At 34.6% G+C, this 19,469-nt stretch overlaps 1 protein-coding gene across 6 annotated transcripts; it reads right to left on the reverse strand.

The window, feature by feature from the left end:
* Positions 1-12,090: 12,090 nt before the first annotated feature.
* LOC122042833 (cyclin-dependent kinase F-3-like) lies at positions 12,091-19,455 on the reverse strand. 6 transcript variants are annotated; one of them, XM_042603158.1, is made up of 17 exons: positions 19,320-19,455; positions 19,158-19,236; positions 17,502-17,570; positions 17,309-17,398; positions 16,435-16,573; positions 16,256-16,358; positions 16,080-16,132; positions 15,879-15,945; positions 15,362-15,470; positions 15,219-15,284; positions 15,058-15,126; positions 14,930-14,990; positions 14,755-14,859; positions 13,505-13,539; positions 13,292-13,337; positions 12,547-12,631; positions 12,091-12,462 (listed from the first exon to the last, which is right to left on the reverse strand). In XM_042603158.1, exons 1-17 carry the CDS (start codon positions 19,325-19,327, stop codon positions 12,318-12,320), a joined length of 1,329 nt encoding a protein of 442 aa, XP_042459092.1. In that variant the 5' UTR covers positions 19,328-19,455; the 3' UTR covers positions 12,091-12,317. The 6 variants fall into 6 exon arrangements, with proteins under 6 accessions (XP_042459092.1, XP_042459094.1, XP_042459095.1 ...); XM_042603160.1 differs by lacking the exon at positions 19,320-19,455 and having other exon boundaries at positions 19,081-19,216; XM_042603161.1 differs by lacking the exon at positions 19,320-19,455 and having other exon boundaries at positions 19,086-19,213.
* Between the last annotated feature and the right edge of the window lie 14 nt (positions 19,456-19,469).

Genomic DNA, 19,469 nt, shown 5'->3' on the forward strand with positions numbered 1-19,469 from the left:
GTATAAATAAAATTTGAATATATATATATATATATATATATATATATATATATATATATATATATATAATACTCTTTATGCATTGGTATTAAAAAAATAAATAAATAAACCCTGACATAAGTGAAATCTCCAAACACTTAAATCTGAGTTAACCTTCCTTTAAAGTAAAGGTTTTCTTTGATGACTATTCAACTAGCTCCATTCCCATTCCTGCCACATGAATATTTCATTAGTCATGATGTAGAAATGAAATCATTTACTTCCTAGAGCAGCAATCATTCCATTCTTCACATCATAATTAATTTTTTGAGATAATTTCATCATCAATTGTTATTTTGATAATATGCTTCAATTTGCAATAGTTGCATTAATTATTGTTTTAGTAATATATTTTGTGTATTTCTATCTAATGGTATGCATGAAATAGTCTCCACAATGATTTCAAAAGATTTGTGTACATTTACTTGCTTGATTCTTAAAAACCTATTGACCATTAACAAAATTAGCAAATAGAATAGAAGTTAAAGCAGTTGAAAATTCTAGATACTCTAAGTGCATGTGTTTCCTACTAGACACTAAGAACGGATCTAATAGCTATAATTTTGTGGTGAGTTTAAAAAGTAGCAATATTAGTTTGTCACCTTTCTTTATTATTTTATGTTATTATTATTATGTGTTATATGAATCAACATGAATCCTCCTGATAATTGTAGTAGCATTAACCAAACAAGATAATACTCATTATCCAATAATAATTTTTCATCAACCAAGGTTGGATAATATTAATATAATGGGGTTTTCTAAATGGTCTGATGTTTCCTCTTTTACATAGTTCATATCACACTTCAGCTTATAGTAGTGCGGATAATATTAATATTATGTTTTCATAAGAATTTTTTTTAGTTTTATTAACAATTTTGGTGATGTAGTAGTGTACATATTTTTAAGCTGTAGATAAATTTATTTTACAGGTGCAACAACTTGAAAGACACAAAGATATTGACAAACACATAAACCATCATTTCTTATTACGAGATGAAGAGGTTTGTTTAACTTGAGGTTGTTTATGTTGTATATATATATATAGTTGCAAGAAAGAAGATTATGTGTTAGATGATGAGATTTCTTATTGAAATGTTTTGATTTTTTTTTTAACAGTATATATTATAAATCATCTTTACCTCTAATAAGAGATTTTTTTTTAATTCCAGGATTCTGGTGAAGAAGGATTATAGAAGTTATCTCTAAATCACGAGGAGTTGTTCTTTAGACTTTCTTTTGTGTAACTTTCATGGGAATAGTTATTTTTTTATTATCAAATTAATGATAGATATGTAGATATTTCTGTTATTGGATGAATGTTGGATTCACTTCAATTAATGATTATAGAATTTTATATTGTGGATATTATTTTTAATTTATAAAAAGAGAATTTTTCCTTTTGTTTTGAAATGACAATTTAATAAATTTAATCTAGATTAATTTGTATAACAAATGTTCTTTAAAGATTATTAATTTTTGTCATAATTATTGCATCTAACAAGTTGAAATATTAGGGACAGTAATTTACTGTCTTCACTTCTATTTGAGACAGCACATTATCATCTCGATTTAGTGTCTTTAGTTTTTTCACAGGATAAGACATAACATTTGAGACAAAACAATAACTGTCTTAAATACTTTTGAGACAATTGAATAACTGTCTCATTACCGTCTTAAATAGTATTTGAGACAGTACAACTGTCTCAATATTTTTTGAGACGCTTGTATTAGGGACAACTACATTACCGTCTCAAAAACATTTTGAGACATTAAATTTATAATTTAAGACATATTTTGTTGTGTCTCAAAAGCCTAATTTTCTAGTAGTGGTATGAAGGTGGGTATAGGTGGGTATAGTACTCTATAACTAAGAGGCTACGATAGGGACCGAGAGGAGGAATTGGTTTTGGTCTCCCGATAAAATTAAGCATCCCGTGTTCGCCCCGAACACACAACTTAATTTTATCAATAATAATTTATTCTACTATAGAACTATTATTGAACTACTGCATCAATCCCAAATTACATTTTTGGACTCCTTCTTATTATGAGTGTGTTAGTCTACCTGTATTTAAGATGTCGAATATCCACTAATTAAGTGAGTTACTGACAACTCATTTAATTAATATCTTAGTCCAAAAGTAGTATCACTCAACCTTATCGTCATGTCGGACTAAGTCCACCTGCAGGGTTTAACATGACAATCCTTATGAGCTCCTCTTGGGGACATTATCAACCTAGATCACTAGGACACAGTTTCCTTCTATAATCAACAACACACACTATAAGTGATATCATTTCACTACAAGAAAAAAGCTAATAGACAACGCTTTTAAAGCGTTGTCTTTGTGCTTGAAAAAGCGTTGTTAAAGGCACTGTTATTAAAAGTCTGCTCAACGACAATGCTTTTAAAACGTTGTCGTTTGTAGCGAAGACAACGCTTTTGCAACGCTTTAAAAGCTTTGTCAATTTATGGAAAGACAACGTTTTTGTAACGCTTTTAAAGCATTGTTTTTGGTAGAAAAGACAACGCTTTAAAAGCGTAGTCATGTTTTGCAAAAACAACACTATTACAACGCTTTAAAAGCGTTGTTGTTTTTTTTACAATGACAACACTTTAAAAACGTTGTCATTTTAAAGAAAAAAAAAAAATATTTAAAAATCATTATTTTTATATTTACGAAATTATTATTTTTCTTTTACCATGTCTAGATTCGAATTTTACATATAATCAATTCAGCTAATGATTTCAAACTCATACAAAAATAATATAATTCTGACATTGAAGTAATATTGGTATTTAATTACATGAGAAGCTAGTAAATATCAAAATTAACACTAATCCTGTTTCAAAGTAGATAGTGATATTCACATTTAAAACAAAAGAGTACAAAATAACTAGCCGACATTGAAGCGAACAATCTGTTTACTTCTACTAGCTACACTCAAAAATTATTATCGGCTTGAGAACGGGACAAAACAGTACAGTAGTTACTAGCACAATACTGAAGAAGTAGCTTGTCTTTTTCAATCTATTACAGAAATAAACAGTACAGTAGCAGTAGGATCTTTGTGAGCTTTGAACAGATTGAACAGTTGGCTTGAAATATAAACAAAAAATTACAGTCAATAGTATGAACCAAAAAATTACTTCTACTAGCTATTTTCTATAAATGAACTAAAACTCATTACTTAGAAATGAAATGCTTGCAGAAAGAAAGAAAGAAAGCAACGTTTCTTCAAACTGCAGAAAGAAAGAAAGAAACGAAACGCTTTCTTCTCTGCAAACGCTTTCTTGCAAAAAGCACTGTTGTTGCATAAATGCAACGTTTCTTCAAACTACAGAAATAAAGCTTGCAGAAAGAAAGCTTGGCTTGCAGAATGGCAATGTTTCTTCAAACTGCATTCTAAAATGCATGCAGTTTCTAATATGCATTCTAAAATGCATACAGTTTCTAAACTGCATTCTTCAAACTGTGCAGTTTCTAACATGCAACGAAAGCTTGCAATTTCTCCATTCTAAAATACATACAATATTTCTCCATTCTAAAATGCATACAGTATTTGCAGAAAGAAAGCTAAAATGAAACGTTTAGAATATAAGCAATTTCTCATCCATTTCTCATCAATTACTAAATGCATACAGTATTTCTCCATTCTAAAATGTATACAGTATTTGACATCATAGATATATAAAATTCAGGCTTAAGGGAATCACACAATTATTCATATTTATTCAGATCATAATATCTAATAAGAACTGATACATCCGGTTATTCTTTCAATGATTTTAACTATTCAATTACTCGCCCAGCATTTCAATAGCATAATATGATGGTCCCATAAAACCTATTCTAAGCTTGGGATCAAAATGTAAAAAATAACCCACCTCTTAAACTATCCACCTGAATCATGAAATGTTTATTTCTTTCTCAAACAAAGATTGAGAGAGGAATAATTGTCTATCATGCTCGCTTTGGCATAGGTTAAATCAAGCAAAAGCTATAGTTGACACAGGCATAGAATTGAATGAAGATTTTTATGTGTTGAAAAATATGACAGCATATCTTTATAGTCCCTGATTAGATTAGTAAAAAGCAGAAGATTTTGACTTACCCAAGCTACTTTGTTGGGAAGAATCCGGGTACCATCAGAATTATTGTTTGAAATTGATTAAAAAAAATCTTGAAGATAATAGAAAGGGTGCAGATAGCATACAGCTCGCAAAGTTAAGGCTCATGATTTTGCAGCTGTGAAACGTCTTACCATAATCTTACTCAAACAGCTCATCTAATGACTTCTGTCAACCTTCAATTTTGTTTCTCCTTGTCGTAGTGGCATGGGCATTTAAAAGCTGTGGCCCTTTTAAACTAAAAGCAGCCAAATCTAAAACCTGACACTGGTGTCAACAGAAGTAACTTGTTTCTAGTGTCATTTGTAGTGATTAAAGAAATTGGATTAATTGATAAATATGATCAGTGCTACGCAGAGAACCACAGCACATACATATGTGATTCCTTCTTCATGGTTTATTTCCAAAGTTGTTTGCAAAGACCCAAAAACTAAAATTGTGGTTCATTTTTAGTTGAGCCAAACCAAATAAAAACCTTTAGCATTATCTGTTATCAATTAAGGGATTTAACGCAGCTATTCCTAACTAAAAAGTACTACTTTTCTAAGTGTATAACAATTTTGTAAACTAATGTATAATGTGATCAATTCTAAATGTTAACCTAAAACATTTAGGTGATGCATGTTCAGATGATCTGTTAAACTGATGACTAGTATATATGGTTACACATTGTGTTACCTTGTATGGTTGACATATTTTTCATGTGGAGTGTTTTATTGGATAGGGCAACTAATATACTACTTAGTTATATATGTTAATAATTTTTTATCAATATAAATTTTTTTATATAGACTTTGGAGAGGAATGCACCAATGTAAGAAATACAAACTTTGCAGTGGGACAAATTGTTTTCAGGCTACAAGAAAATCATGCTTAAACTATTATTGTAGAAAGTGCACGACACTCTTAAGGTGCCAAGGTACATAATGCCTAGGGCACTAGGCGCTAGTTCAAGCTACTCTAGATATACTTAGATTTGTTTAATGAGTGAGGCAACAATTATTTATATGAAGTTATTAGTTGATTAAGTATGAAATTCAAATAATTTATTGTCAATTTTGATTTTTTTTTTTTCTAAAATCACCAGCTAATCCAAATGTTAACGAACAGTGCTTTGAACCATGGAGATACTTAGCATGTTTCAAATAATGAACACAAAAACAAAGGTTTCAGAATACCAACAACTGACAAGCAAAGTAACAATGAAAATCGTACGTCAAATCAAGTTAGACAAAGCTAGAAATCATGGCAAAGGGAGAAACAATAATAACGTTGATGGATTGACACAAAGGCTAAACTCCACTGCACTAACAGTCTGGATAGAGGAATAATAATGAACATGAGAAAGCAAAGAGAAATAGGATTGAAGTGAAATAGAGACAATAGAAAGGATCGACTAATCGCTAATACATGCCACGAATTAGAGAAGAGAGGGAAAGCTCAAAAGGGCAAACCCGTCATCCAAACCTACTTGGTTAATTAGAACACAAAGCCTATATAGGCTCATGATATAGAACCCTATATCCAAAGATAGCTAGAAAATCACTATCATCAAAATCATGCATCATATGTAAAACTGCTATTACAATTCACAAGAGGCAGACCAAAAAAGAGAGAGAACAGGATTACTAAACAGAGGTAAAATGACAATCTTCATTCGCTACTATGAGCGACTTGAATCATCAGAAAGTAACTTTCACATCAAGGCGCTTTATACTCCACCTCCGATCGAGGGACTAGACACCGCAGTCGATTCTCAACACATAGATAACCAAAGAAAAACACACACGCGGAGAGCAGGTAGAGAAGTGGTAGCAAACCTGCCCCTTGACCTTGAGATTGATGTGCGCCGCCTGATCCGCCGGCTTCTTATCTTCCTCGTTTCCAGCTCCCGACATCCTCTACGGCGACCGATCCGAACACAGCAGAAACTCTAGGGTTTCGAGCAGCAACGACAGCGTACTTGAATCCGACGAAGAAGAGTGCGATGCGGGGCGGGCGAAGCCGTTCCTTGGCCTTTTATCGCTGCAACAGAGGGCGGATTCGAAAACCGCAATTTATATTTGCTTTGGCGTCCGCCACTAGAATGTTCTTATTCTCATTGGTGTTTGCTTTGTAGCATACCAGATGAAATCACTCTCACAAGGAGTTTCAAATCTTGGAGGAACAACTTAAAAGGTACTAGGACAAGAAATCATTGGGGTTATAGTAGCATACCAGAAGATAACGGGATCTGTTGTGGTTACACTGCCTCAACGTCGGGGGCGAAGGAGGCGAAGAGATAGGTCGATCTATCGTGGTCGATCGCCTCAGCATCAGGATCTGTCGCTTTACGAAGGTGTGGTCTTGACGAAGAGGAGTTCGGAGAAGTGGTTCGTGGAGAGGGGTTCGCCAAAGAGGGGTTTGCCGGAGAAGAGTTGGATGGAGAAGGTCGTGTGAGATGAGGAGTTGGGAGAAGAGTTCGGGATCAAAAACGATTGGAAGATAGGAGTTGGGAGAAGGGTTCGGTTTTCTACCTTAGATCCAACAGTTTGTATTAATCAAGATTTAGATGAGAACTTAACAATAGACAACACTTTTAAAAAAACGTTGTCGTAGATACTAAAAAAAAGTCTAATAGACAATGCTTTTTACGAAGCATTATCTTTGACCCGTAAAAATCACTAATAGACAACGGTTTTTAGAAAAACATTGTCTATTAATAAGAAAATAATGAAATAGACAACGCTTTTCACTAAAAGCGTTGTTAAAAAAAAATAGACAACGCTTTTTATAAAAAGCGTTGTCGTTTAAGTATTGTAGAATCCCAATTTTCTTGTAGTGTTTCCCAACTTATCGGGCTTATTGATTTATCGAACTAAATCTCACCCATTGATAAATTAAAGAAATAAATATCAAATATATGTGTTTGTTATTATATTAGGATTAAGAGCACACACTTCCATAATAACTGAGGTCTTTGTTCATTTATAAAGTCAGTATAAAAGAAATGACCTCTAATGGTCCTACTCAATACACTTTAAGTGTACTAGTGTAATTATATAATTAAGATAAACTAATTCCTAATTACACTACATCCTTCCAATGGTTTTTTCCTTTCCATCTTGGTCGTGAGTTACTATTTATAATTTATAAGATACTGATAACATTATCTTCTGTATATGACACCACATACTATGTTATCTACAATATAAATTAATTGAACAACTACAAACAAATGTAGATAATTTGACCAAATGTGATTCTTTATTCAAAATAAATGTCTACAAAAGCTTAGGCTTTCAGTATACACTCTAACATAAGCATCGTTTGGTCGACTGATCAGTTTGGTCGATCGAAGCACCTATTGATCGACTGATCACGCTTCCTTTCATCTTTACTGAGATCCGATCTTCGTACATTTAATGAGCTTTAATGGTTTGGTCAACTGATCCCTTTGTTCGGTTGACCAAACAGTGAATTTCCCTGTTCGTCGAGATTTGCACTTAATGCATCATTAATGGAGTGATCGTTCGGTCGATCGATCCCTCTGTTCGGTCGACCAATCAGTCTAGCTTCCATCTCTACTTCCGATCGATCTGATCTATGCCACATCTGCATGGTTCCGTTGACTGATCCATGGGTTCGATCAACCGATCAATCACTTTACCAAACTCTGCTTTGACTAATCTTTGGTCTGAATCAACTTAGATCGATCGACTGACCCTGGTGTTCGATCGACCGATAAACGCTGGTTCCTGCAAAACAAAATTAGAACGAAAGCTCCTACAAAATAGAGTTAGCACAGTAATATATGAATAATAGTAAGATGCATGAGTAGTAATAGACAGTAAGACTGTCTTGATCTCAACTTGGAAACCTTCTCGATTTTTTCAATTAGATCAGCGACCTAGAGTTTGCTCCTTCCCGGAACACGTCCTCACTGTCACTCTTCTCTAGTTCCTTATCTCAATCTACCTGCCAAACATTGGTCCTCCAGACCTGTTTGGACTTAGCTGCTTAGAATCGGATTGACCCACCAGGACTTTCCCTCGATCTTTGATCTTCCAAACCTTTCGAGCTTCCCTGCCAAATGTCTAGTCCTCTCGACCTACTTGGGCTTTCTGCCTGACTTCTACGATCTGCTAAGACTTTCTCCAGGTTGAGTAAACATCCTACACACTCAATCAACTTGTTAGACCACAATATGACTTAACTTGAACCTTTGACAATATCAAAACTCAGGTTCGATTATGGTGCAACCTATATCAACACATACTAGTATTCAAAACACCTAATATATAAATTAAAGAAGTCCATTTATAATCTAGTGTAGGAAAGGTATTTATAGCATGGAATCCTGATTCTGAGACCCTCCTACAAGAACTTATGGGTTCATGCTAGTTGCCTCAAAGTCTGAAACTTTAAAAACCTTTTGAGGATTGCTTAAAATGCCTTTAAGTTCATAGCTTAGGGCACATTTGGACTCTAGGACACCACAGAATCTATCGGATTTGGAATGGATCTAATCATACCTTACTAGTGTAGGAGATCGGTGCCCGGCTAAAAGGGGGGTTGAATAAATGTGCCCCCCAAATCGATTGCTTCCTATGATGTTAGCACAACGGAATACAAACAAACACAAATAAAAAAGCTAAATACTAAAGGAAAGAATACAAACCAATACACGTCGATGTAACGTGGTTCGGAGATAACTTGCTCCTACTCCACGACTGTCTGTAAGGTGGACGATCCCTCAATCCATCGGTGGATTAGTCCTCGGAAACTTCGACTAGCTCAAACCTCCTTGTGGGTGGAGAAACCTCGCCATAAACTCACCAAAACCTCTTGGACACAAGGAAAATCTTGAGCACTGGTAGACTACTAATTAGACTTTAACCAAGTCCAATTTTGTTAACCTCAACCAAGCTCCCAAGCCTTGATTATATAGGTCACGGGTTGGAAAACCCCGCCTACCAGTCGATTGCCATATGTGGAGATTCGACTGTTATAATCCAACGGCTCAATACCAGTCGACTGATACTTTCATCAGTCATCTGCTCTACACTAACCGAATGAACAGAAGTATTCTGTTCGCTCCCAGTCGATTGTCTGGTCGACTGTACCAGTTGACTGATGAAAACACCAGTCGATTGCTACAGTAACTGCTACAATAATTGCTACAGTGCTGCTACAGTAAACCCCTAAACCTAGGATTTTACCCTGAGTACGATTTCTCATGCACTCGTACTCTCACGACTCACTTGACTCTTCCTTGCAGCCTTGACCTCTAGCCTTCAAGCCTACTTCCTTTGGCTCTCGTCCCTCGGATGCATCCAAACCCGCGGCTCGTCCCAACGCATCCTTCGTGTATGCCTCAAAGTCGCTTCCCTAATCCCTTGTCCTTGATGCCTTGTCCACGGTCCCTTGAATGCTCCATCCTTCACCGGACCCGAAGCCATCAAGCTGAGTCATATGTGTATCCTGCAAACTTGCACACTCACATACACATATCAAATAATAAGGGTGAACCTAACTTCAACCCTTTGCTTAAATACCAAAATACATGGTCGCACGGACCATTGAGATTGCTCCAACATCAAAACTCAAGTTCGATTCTGGTGCAACCTGTACCAACACATACTAGTATTCAAAACACCTAATATATAAATTAAAGAAGTCCATTTATAATTTAGTGTAGGAAAGGTATTTATGGCATGGAATCCTAATTCTGAGACCCCCCTACAAGAACTTATGGGTTCATGCTAGTTGCCTCAAAGTCTGAAACTTTAAAAATCTTTTGAGGATTGCTTAAAATGCCTTTAAGTTGATAGCTTAGGGCACATTTGGACTCTGGGGCACCACAGAATCTATCGGATTTAGAATGGATCTAATCATACCTTACTAGTGTTGGAGCAATCCTAATGGTCCATGTGACCATGTGTTTTAGTGTTTGGGCAAAGGATTTAAGTTAGGTTTACCCTTGCTATTTGATATGTGTATGTGAATGTGCAAGCTTACAGGATACACATATGATTCAGCTTGATGGCTTCGGGTCCGGTGAAGGATGGAGCATCCGAGGGACCATGGGCAAGACAGCAAGGACAAGGGCCGAGGGAAGCGACTTCGAGGCATACACGAAGGATGACATTGGGGACGAGCCGCGGGCTTGGATGCATCCGAGGGACGAGAGCCAAAGGAAGTAGGCTTGAAGACAAGAGGTCAAGGCTGTAAAGAAGAGTCAAGTGAGTCGTGAGGATACGAGTGCATAAGAGATTGGACTCGGGAAAAAGTCCCGATGGGCATTGTAGTAGTCAACGGGGTACTGTAACAGACAACACCACTGTAGTAGTTACCGTAGCAGTCGACTGGTGTACTGTAGCAGTCGACTGGTGCACTATAGCAGTCGATTGGTGGAGAGCCGTTGAGAGAGCCATTGGGCTAGCATCAGTCGACTGGTGCAAGGACCAGTCGACTGGTAACGGTAAAACAACAGGGCTATTTTCTTCCAAGCTCTATAAGAAGGAGCTTGGGATGACCGACCAAGGTGACGAAATTAGACTTGGTTAAAGCCTAATTAGTAGTCACAAGAGTTCTCAAGTGCTTGTGTAATCCAAGAGGTCTTAGTGAGTTTGTGGTGAAGTTTCTCCACCCACGAGGAATGACTTGAGATAGCCGGAGTTTGTTGGGGGCTAATCCACCGACGAATTGAGAGATCGTTCACCTTACGGACAACCGTGGAGTAGGAGCAAGTTATCTCCGAACCACGTTACATTGACGTGTATTGGTTTGCATTTCTTTCTTGTTTATGTTTGTATTCGTATTTGTATTTGTTATTGTATTTCCGCTTGCACACTAACGAATACGTAGGAAGTAATCGATTTGGGAGCATCGTCTATCAACCCCCCTTCTAACCGGCCACCGATCTCCTACAACTAGGTCCATCAATAAGTTTTCGTTGAAACCTATTGATGTATATAAAGGATTTAAATTTCTGGAATATGGACCTATACTGGAAGAGGGTAGCATAGGAAAGATATTTATGGATGGAATTCTAGTTCTTAGTATGAGCCTGTGTTCGTTATCTCAAAGTCTAAAACTTTAAAAATCCTTTGAGTACTATTGGAAATGCTTTCAAGCTGATAACTCATGGCACATTTGGACTCCAAGGCTTTGCAGAAACCTATTGAGCTTAGATTAGGTCCAATTAGAGTTTGCTAGGTCCATTAATAGATTTTAATCGAAACTTATTGATTGATCTAAAGGATTTGGATTTTTGAAAATTTGATATGTATTAGAAAAGGGTAATGTAGGGAAGGTTTTTATGATGTCAAATTCGGGTTTTGAGACCCCTACAAAAATTTATGAGTTCATGCCAATTCTGTTGATTCAAATCCGTGCGTCAAGGTAGTGATGTTGTGACAAAATCAATTCTAAGATGGTATGATTAATCAAAACATTAACACCAAAATAATTTATTTAGTTTTAATTATTTAATTTTTTATTTCACTTTTTTTTAAAAAAAATTATTTTATTGTTTTTCTTTTGTAAGCAGCTATTTAAAAAGATAAAATAATAAAAATAATTTTTATTTTTTTAATGTTTCTTTAATTTTATAATTTTTTATTCACCTTATATTATATTTTAAATTTTTTTTAAAAATATGAATAAATTGAAGAGATGATCACAAATTTTAAAAATAAAATAAACTTTTTAAGATCATTAATGACTTTTATATGAAACTTCTTAATAAAATAATTAAAATTTGATTTGATTTAATTTTTTTTAAAAAATATTTTTTTATTTAACTTAAAGCTGAAAGACGAGAAGGGTATAATAAAAAACAAGTTCGAATTTTGAAATTTTGGTGAAAATTAAGTAACTTTAAATGCCTCCTTTGATTGTGATAAAAAAAAAGGTACAACAACCAAGGGGAAGATTCTAAAGGTTCAATCCATGAATCTCATCAGTAATCAAATTGACAATGTTCCATTACATTCACTGATATGTACAAGGGTATCCCTTATTTTGTAAAGCACTCTATAATAAACAAAAACTAGAATTGACACTTTCAAGATCTATTCAGCAGCTTAGTTGACTGTCTCCAACGTCAATCTCGTGTAATTGTAAGGATGAACAAAGTCTATAAAATTTCAAAATGGAGTTACTTGAATGAGTGAACATTTGGGATTGGCGCAGAGAGTGACATCATTGGTCGAAATGCACCATTGTCCAGTAGAGTTGGCTGCACAGAAGGGAATGTGAACCCAGATGACTCTCCAACGCTAATAGTAGATTGAGGGGCTTGGCTAAGGAGAAAAAAGATCAAGACTAGAATTAGACACATTGTGTTCTTATTCAAAATTCAAAACTGTGTATAACAAGGCTGTTACCTGCTCAGTATGTATGATGATGGTAGCAAAGATATGTCTGTTAGATCATTGATGTTTTGGTCACTTGACAGCAGGGGCCAAAACACTGAAGTAATCAAGAATCAAACAAAAATGAGTGAAAATCGTCCTGAGCTAGCACAAGGGAGTGGGACTTTCAGCATTTCTAGTGTAAGTTCAAGAGCAAAAACTCCATTAACTGACAAGTAAAGACCCTTAACAAAAAAAAAAAGAAAAAGAAATAGCATCTACAAGACATGGACACATATCTTTAAGCCAATTTTAATTATAAACAAGACAAAAGACAAGCATGAGTTTTTGAGGTCTGGATGATTGCTTGCAAAAAATAAAAATAAAAAATAAATTGTGCTATATGAACTCGAGAAAATTTACTCGAGTTCAATTTCCTCTAACAAGAAAACATATAGCCATTTCAAAAAAGTTTTACCAAACCATTATATCAGATAGAAATTAAGAACGACAGTAAGAGGTGAGAATTGATGAAATACGAAGATGAAAATGTGACAAAAGATAGAACTTAGGATAGATATTATTAGGAATATATAACAAATAATGTTGTTTAAGCTAGCAACTCAAGTGGGATTTTAAAGTTCCAAAAAATATTGATTGGTATGCTGAAAAAAATGGTAGGAACAAGATTTGAAACCATTCTCCATTCTCCATCTTTCAATTAAAAGAAAAACTACCAGCTATTGAAAAAATAAGTACAAATCCAAGATAGAGTTACATGATCGGTTAGAATGGTCCTGGCACCCATTGTAAAACAAGAAGTCCTGCAGAACAAAAAAAAAAAAACAGCAATGAAGCAATAAGTGCCGCATCAGAAGAAAACATATCAGCACTAAATGGTGATGCAAGTTTGTTTTTGAATGCCTCGTTTCATTATTTCTTTCAATCATTACCATATTTCTGCCAACTATATAGAAAATTAATAACTTACCTCTCTTGGTTGCTGTATGACATGTTTCCCAGCATCTGCATACCCAAACAAAAAAACTAGTTAGAACTGATGCACAAGGACTCCAAAGAGATAAACAAATAAAAAAGCAGATATTTCAACAATTTAAGTTGCATAAATATATGCAGAGGGGTGCCAAATAACAAAAATAGAAATAATAAAATAATAATATTATTATTAATAATAATTCCACCATCTTTCAAGGACCACTAGTGTCATACTAGAGAAGCAATAGAAAAATATCTTACCAAACTGAAGAATGTCAAGTTAACAGTATTTATCTACCATCATCCATTCCAGCTAGATTCCACCAAATCAAACAAACATATTTATATTGATTTTGCAGAATTTAAACCAAACAAAATTAGAATGTAAATTGAAGTAAAACCTACCAAAATTTATTTTGAGTTGAACTGAATTAGCATCCAAGCTTGATCATTTTTTTAAATCTTATTTTCAAAATGCAATTTTTTTGAACAAAAAATGTTTTAAAAGAACAGGGATGCCAACGGGTAGGATATCATTAAATTTTCACTGCCTATATCTATCATATACATTAAGAAACTCAATACTCATACCATCCTATACCCTTCCTGGGTACCTTTATCCACACCCTTCAAGTAGCCAATTAAATAGCTAGGGTACCCATGGGACTATCAGATACCCATCAAAACTTAAACCGATTTTCATATGGAATACAAGAAAAAAAAAATTAAAAATTAGGGATTGTAATATCTATATGTACTTGAAAAAATAATGAAATTTATTCATTATCCACAACCCAAGCCAAACCCAGACCCTTTGTATGCCTGTCATCGATATATTCTACTTACCCTAATCTCATCTCAGATACACTCAATGGGCATTGCAATAAAATAGGTTGAGTAGTGATGGGTACCAAAGGATACCCATCCCATTGTCATCCCTATAAAAGGTATATGCTGACTTAAATTGTTAAATTGTGCATTTTTGACATATACTTGGTTTAGTTCACAGTTAAACAAGAGACTGAATACAAATATTGTTATGCTTAGACCAACCAAAGAATCATATTTTTTGATTCAGTTCATTTTTTTTTTAGTTTTGAATAAATATTAGACAGTCTAGTTCCAGATTTCAGAGCCAAGCCATGAATTTAGCTAGTGGTAAACCTTCATCTTTGCAAGACAATCAAAGTTCAAAGAAACATCATCAAATTTACAAAAATACCTACAAGGATTAACTTATATTACCTCTCTCAGGAATACTAGGTTGGACTGCCAATGTTAAACCAAGGAAACAATCATCTGATTCGGTGCCAAAATCCCACAACTTTAGTTCAAGCTTTGGTAATTGTCCTATAATAATCAGAGAACCAATTGAATTCATCAATAGCATAAGAGACTAACTCTTAGTCACAAGCCTCACCAACTTGTTTTATCTTTGGTTGATATGGATCTTGGAGAGGACATGGAACCCATGTGCCTACCTGAAAGGTGTACAAAAATAAGCTCTCAGATAGAGTTCGAGGAAAAAATTTAGTATGAGGAAAATACATGAAAAAAGGGATGTTGCAAGGATTGCTCAGCAGTTGGCCTTCTTTGCGGGTCCCAGGAGCATAATTGCTGAATTGGAGGAAGCATAACCATATGCATCATTCAGAGGTTGCTTTAGAGCAAGGTAAATGCAAGTGAATATAAAATTCATATGAACCTACCAGGATCAAGTCAATTGCCTCCAAGCTGGCATTTGGAATAATATCCCAGATATCAGCAGGTGGAAACTTTTACATGAAGTAGAAATTCAAGTTATGATGGAGACAAAATGAGAAGTAAACTTTAATTATAAGTCTGTTTCTACCTGAAAGATATTAAAATATGTAGAATGTGGGAGAAGAATCCCATCTGGCCAAATACTGCTATCTGGAGTTCCAAGAATGGTGCATATTCTGTATATTTGATCTATCTCACTAAGAAAAATGTGACAAATGATTAAAAGGACAGAGGCTCTACATGAAATAATTTGGCAAAATCAATATAGTTAATTGTAGTACAAATACATTCTGCCGTCAGAAAGTTATAGTCTTGAAGAAAAATATCACAGTTAAGCACAGTGCTCTGGTATAAAAGAGTAGATTATTATGCATTGGAATTCATGAAATGATGGACGCAACTGCCACAATAAATCCAAGATATAAATTATTATTCAAAGGATGAACCAAGGATATATGCATATATGAAGTAATAGACTATATCAATAATACAATAGACGAACACTCCCCATTCAGTATGTCAATAGCAATTTCATAGAGGCTCAAAGATAGACTCCAAACTTAGAACTTGCTTTCTTTTTAGTTAAAGGTAACATATTTTTTCACCTTTCACCAGGGAAAAGAGGAGATAGCATAAAAAGCTCTGCTAGAATTGCGCCAACAGCCCACATATCTGTTCCAATATTGAGATGAACAAAATTACTTTGAGAAAAAAAATCAACAATCTTCAGGAGCCTAAAAATGATAGTATTTAAATTCAAGAAAAAACAATTAATAATAAAATATCCAGTATTAGTATTTAGCTACCAATTGCAGGGGTGTAGAATGAAGACTTCAATAAGACCTCTGGGGCACGGTACCTTGACATAAATGATCAACCATCAGTCAAATAAAACAAAAGCCATACAGCAATTTATCTACTTAGTAACAGATAACATGTTATGGCACAAAATCAATTACATAAATTGAAATGCATCTGTTACCATCTTGTAGAAACATAATCAGTATAGGGAGGCTCTGAGGTTACTTCCCTTGCCAGTCCAAAATCAGCTATTTTAATTACATCATGAGTAACCAAAAGGTTTTCTGAGATTAACAAGTAATTTTGTAAGTCTTATTATTTTAAAAAGTATATTTTTAACTAAAAAAGCTTGATTGATACCAGGTTTCAGATCTCGATGGAAGTATCCGTTCTTGTGCATGTATGCAAGTCCCTGTAGTACTTGAGACATGAGGTTCCGTATCTCTCCCTCAGTGAAAGGATTTTGCCTCTCTCTCATCACCTGATATAAATTATACTCCTGAAAATTTTCAGCTAAAAGCAATGAGATTTTCAGTTAGAAAAACTTAATTAAAATTACATAAACAGGACTACAGAATTCATATCCAGATAGCTAACAAAAGTATGATAAATGTCATCTACTATGTAATAGATGAAAAACATTTAGTAGAAGAATGGTATGGAAACTTCAACAATGACAATTTATTGTATTGCTCATTTTATATGTGAGCACACAGCCAAAATCAGTTAAATAAATCCCTAATGACTAAACTTTAACCCATAAAATATGTAGAGAATGATGCAAAAAAAAAATTAAAAAATTATAAGTTCAATGCAATATAATTTCCATCTTGTAAGGTACAGGAAAAGAAACACTATCAGTAAGCATGCAGAAGATAGTCAAAGGAGATGAAGACGGACATATAAATATGTCAAATAGAAGCTGAAGACCTATTATAGTGGAAAGAAATATTAGATTGGAAGTGGAAATGTAACTCATAAATCAGCCTTGAGATGACCAAATTTTCTAACCATTACAACAAAAAAACAGTGGTCTCCTTCTTTGAAAATCAGACAAAGTGGTTGAAAGCAACCTGTGCTATTTGGACCTCAGAGTATAACAGTATATTAGTTTCCACTTTCCAGTGTAAAAGTGTTTTTTTTACCCTCTTAAATCAATAATGCTTGCAAGACCCAACTGTTCAGGGAAAAAACAGATATTATCCCTGCGTCAGATGAAAGGTAGACTATTCACCATGTGCTCAAAAATGAAGAAAAGCTCATGATTTTCTCTAACAATCTCCTTCAATTTGACAATGTTGGTGTGGTTCAACTTCCGAAGAGACTGTCAAAAGCATAATACCTTTTTTTGTCATGACTGCCTGAGTAGATTAGAGAACTTGATAAAAACACCCTGATGAAGTCATAAAATTAAACAAGATCCATACCTTAGCTTCACATAGATTCATGCATTCCTCCCAGAAGTAGAACTTTCTTTTCATCTTCTTGATAGCAACCTGATATTAGTTCATAGCTTTGATTACCACATAAATTTTAATAGCTCCTAAAGTAGATTGAAAGTTTATTAGAAAACAAAAACATAGTTTAATCATTTAATTCATAAAATGGACAAGATGAAATTTCCCAGAGACCTAGAATTCTACACTGAATCTCCAAACTACAAAACAGGGATGAAGGTATAAATCTTAGATGCTATGGTGGACATACTGGAATACAAAGGAGAGGAAATTTCAGTGGTGGCTGAGCTTGGAGTGTCTGCCTAGTTGATTAAAGGGGTTCTCCTGTTTGTAGGTCAGCATCGAAATAGATGCCAAAGGCACCACTTAAAATAGTCATACCAATGTTGTAAATGGTGGTAGGTAGTAGTAAGGCGGTCTCGACTGCCTAGGCGGTTGAATTTTTTTTACTATTTTTTATACATAATATTATAATATTTAATAAAATATATTAATTAAAAATTAACTCTAAATATTTAAAAATAAAAATTATATTTTTAATATATATATATATATATATATATATATATATATATATATATATAATTAATGAGATGATTTTATTAGGCTTTAATTAAGTCTATTTAAATTATCTCAATCATAGATAGCAGTGGATTAAAATTATTAACTTAAAGCTATTTAATTAAACCCTAACTTACAACTTACCTGCGTACCCTGTTTCGATCGGGCGACAAGTTCTAACATGTCGCCGACACCGCGCGACGTGTCCGGATGCATCACCGGGCCTGGGCAATGCATCCGGGACAATTGTCGGGCCTGGGCAACTCCTCCGGGCTGTCGCCAGGCTCGAACGACGCTTCCGGACCCGTCGCCAGGCTCAGGTGGACCCGTCACGAGCTTGGGTGATGCTTTCGGACGGGTCGTAGTGGAGAAATGGCGGTGGCAGTTCCAAAAGTGGCGGCGGCGGATGGAGGTGAGTTACCGCCTAAAGCATTGCCTTAGGCAAAGGCGGTGCGGTTGATGCCCGCCTCCGGCCTAGGTGGTCGCCTTAGCTACCATTTAGAACATTGAGTCATACTATAAACATTTTAGATATATTAGCATACCTTGTTGAATACATAAGTTATAGGTGAAGAACTGTTTAAAGATAAATAAAGACCTAATATCTAAGGATATAGGTGAAGGCCTGCTACAAAATAAAGAAGAATTAAATATACTGAAATGACAAAAGTTTGATTAAACTATTGTTGCTGACTAACATAAAAGTCAATATATCCATAAGATCTATGTAGATAACCTAAAATCGCTGAGAAGTCAAGAATTTTTCTTCTTCTAATCAATATGATGGCTGTCAATTCATCACAGCAGATCTTCTTGGCTTTCTTATATGTGTGTTCTCATATCAAAAGTCCGTATTTCCTCATAACAATTTACACCAATGAAAAATACACGAGTTTGAGAACAAAAGGTGGTACCATTAAAACTGTATCATGTTTATGCATATGTTTTTGAAATTACCACACAATATTTCAAGCTTTAAATAAATTACCTAACCTAGCAAGTACCAGCATTATGTCCATGTAAGTAGTTTGAAGAGATCAATCAAAACTTCAGTTCAACACTCACTATTTCATTGTTTTCAATGTTGAGTGCCTTATAGACATTTCCACAGGTTCCATCTCCAATCTCATTTATGAACTTATACCTATAAGCAAACGGAACAAGTGGCAATATGAGCCCTACCAAGATAACAATTAGGTTCAAGAAATACAACTATGATTTACTTACTTCTCCATGTTTCTATTTGAGCAGCAAACAAGAATAAATCACTGTACTTCTAGAGGACTTAGAACAAGAAGCTCTTTAACATCTTTGTAGAGAATTTGAACAGCATATAGGCATGTATCAACAAGCATAAACTTGCCTATGCAACCAAAA

The sequence above is a fragment of the Zingiber officinale genome, chromosome 2A (genome assembly GCF_018446385.1).
Source record: "Zingiber officinale cultivar Zhangliang chromosome 2A, Zo_v1.1, whole genome shotgun sequence".
In the NCBI taxonomy this organism is placed as follows: Eukaryota; Viridiplantae; Streptophyta; class Magnoliopsida; order Zingiberales; family Zingiberaceae; genus Zingiber; species Zingiber officinale.

What these genes read in the sequence shown, in the direction of transcription:
- LOC122042833 (XM_042603157.1), bottom strand. Translation starts at nt 18,329, where the DNA reads ATGCATTGCCCAGGCCCGGTGATGCATCCGGACACGTCGCGCGGTGTC. An exon ending in ATTCTACACCCCTGCAATTG is followed by an intron (nt 15,946 to 16,079) that starts GTAGCTAAATAC and finishes ATATTGGAACAG; the next exon opens with ATATGTGGGCTGTTGGCGCA. An exon ending in CATATTTTAATATCTTTCAG is followed by an intron (nt 15,285 to 15,361) that starts GTAGAAACAGAC and finishes TTCATGTAAAAG; the next exon opens with TTTCCACCTGCTGATATCTG.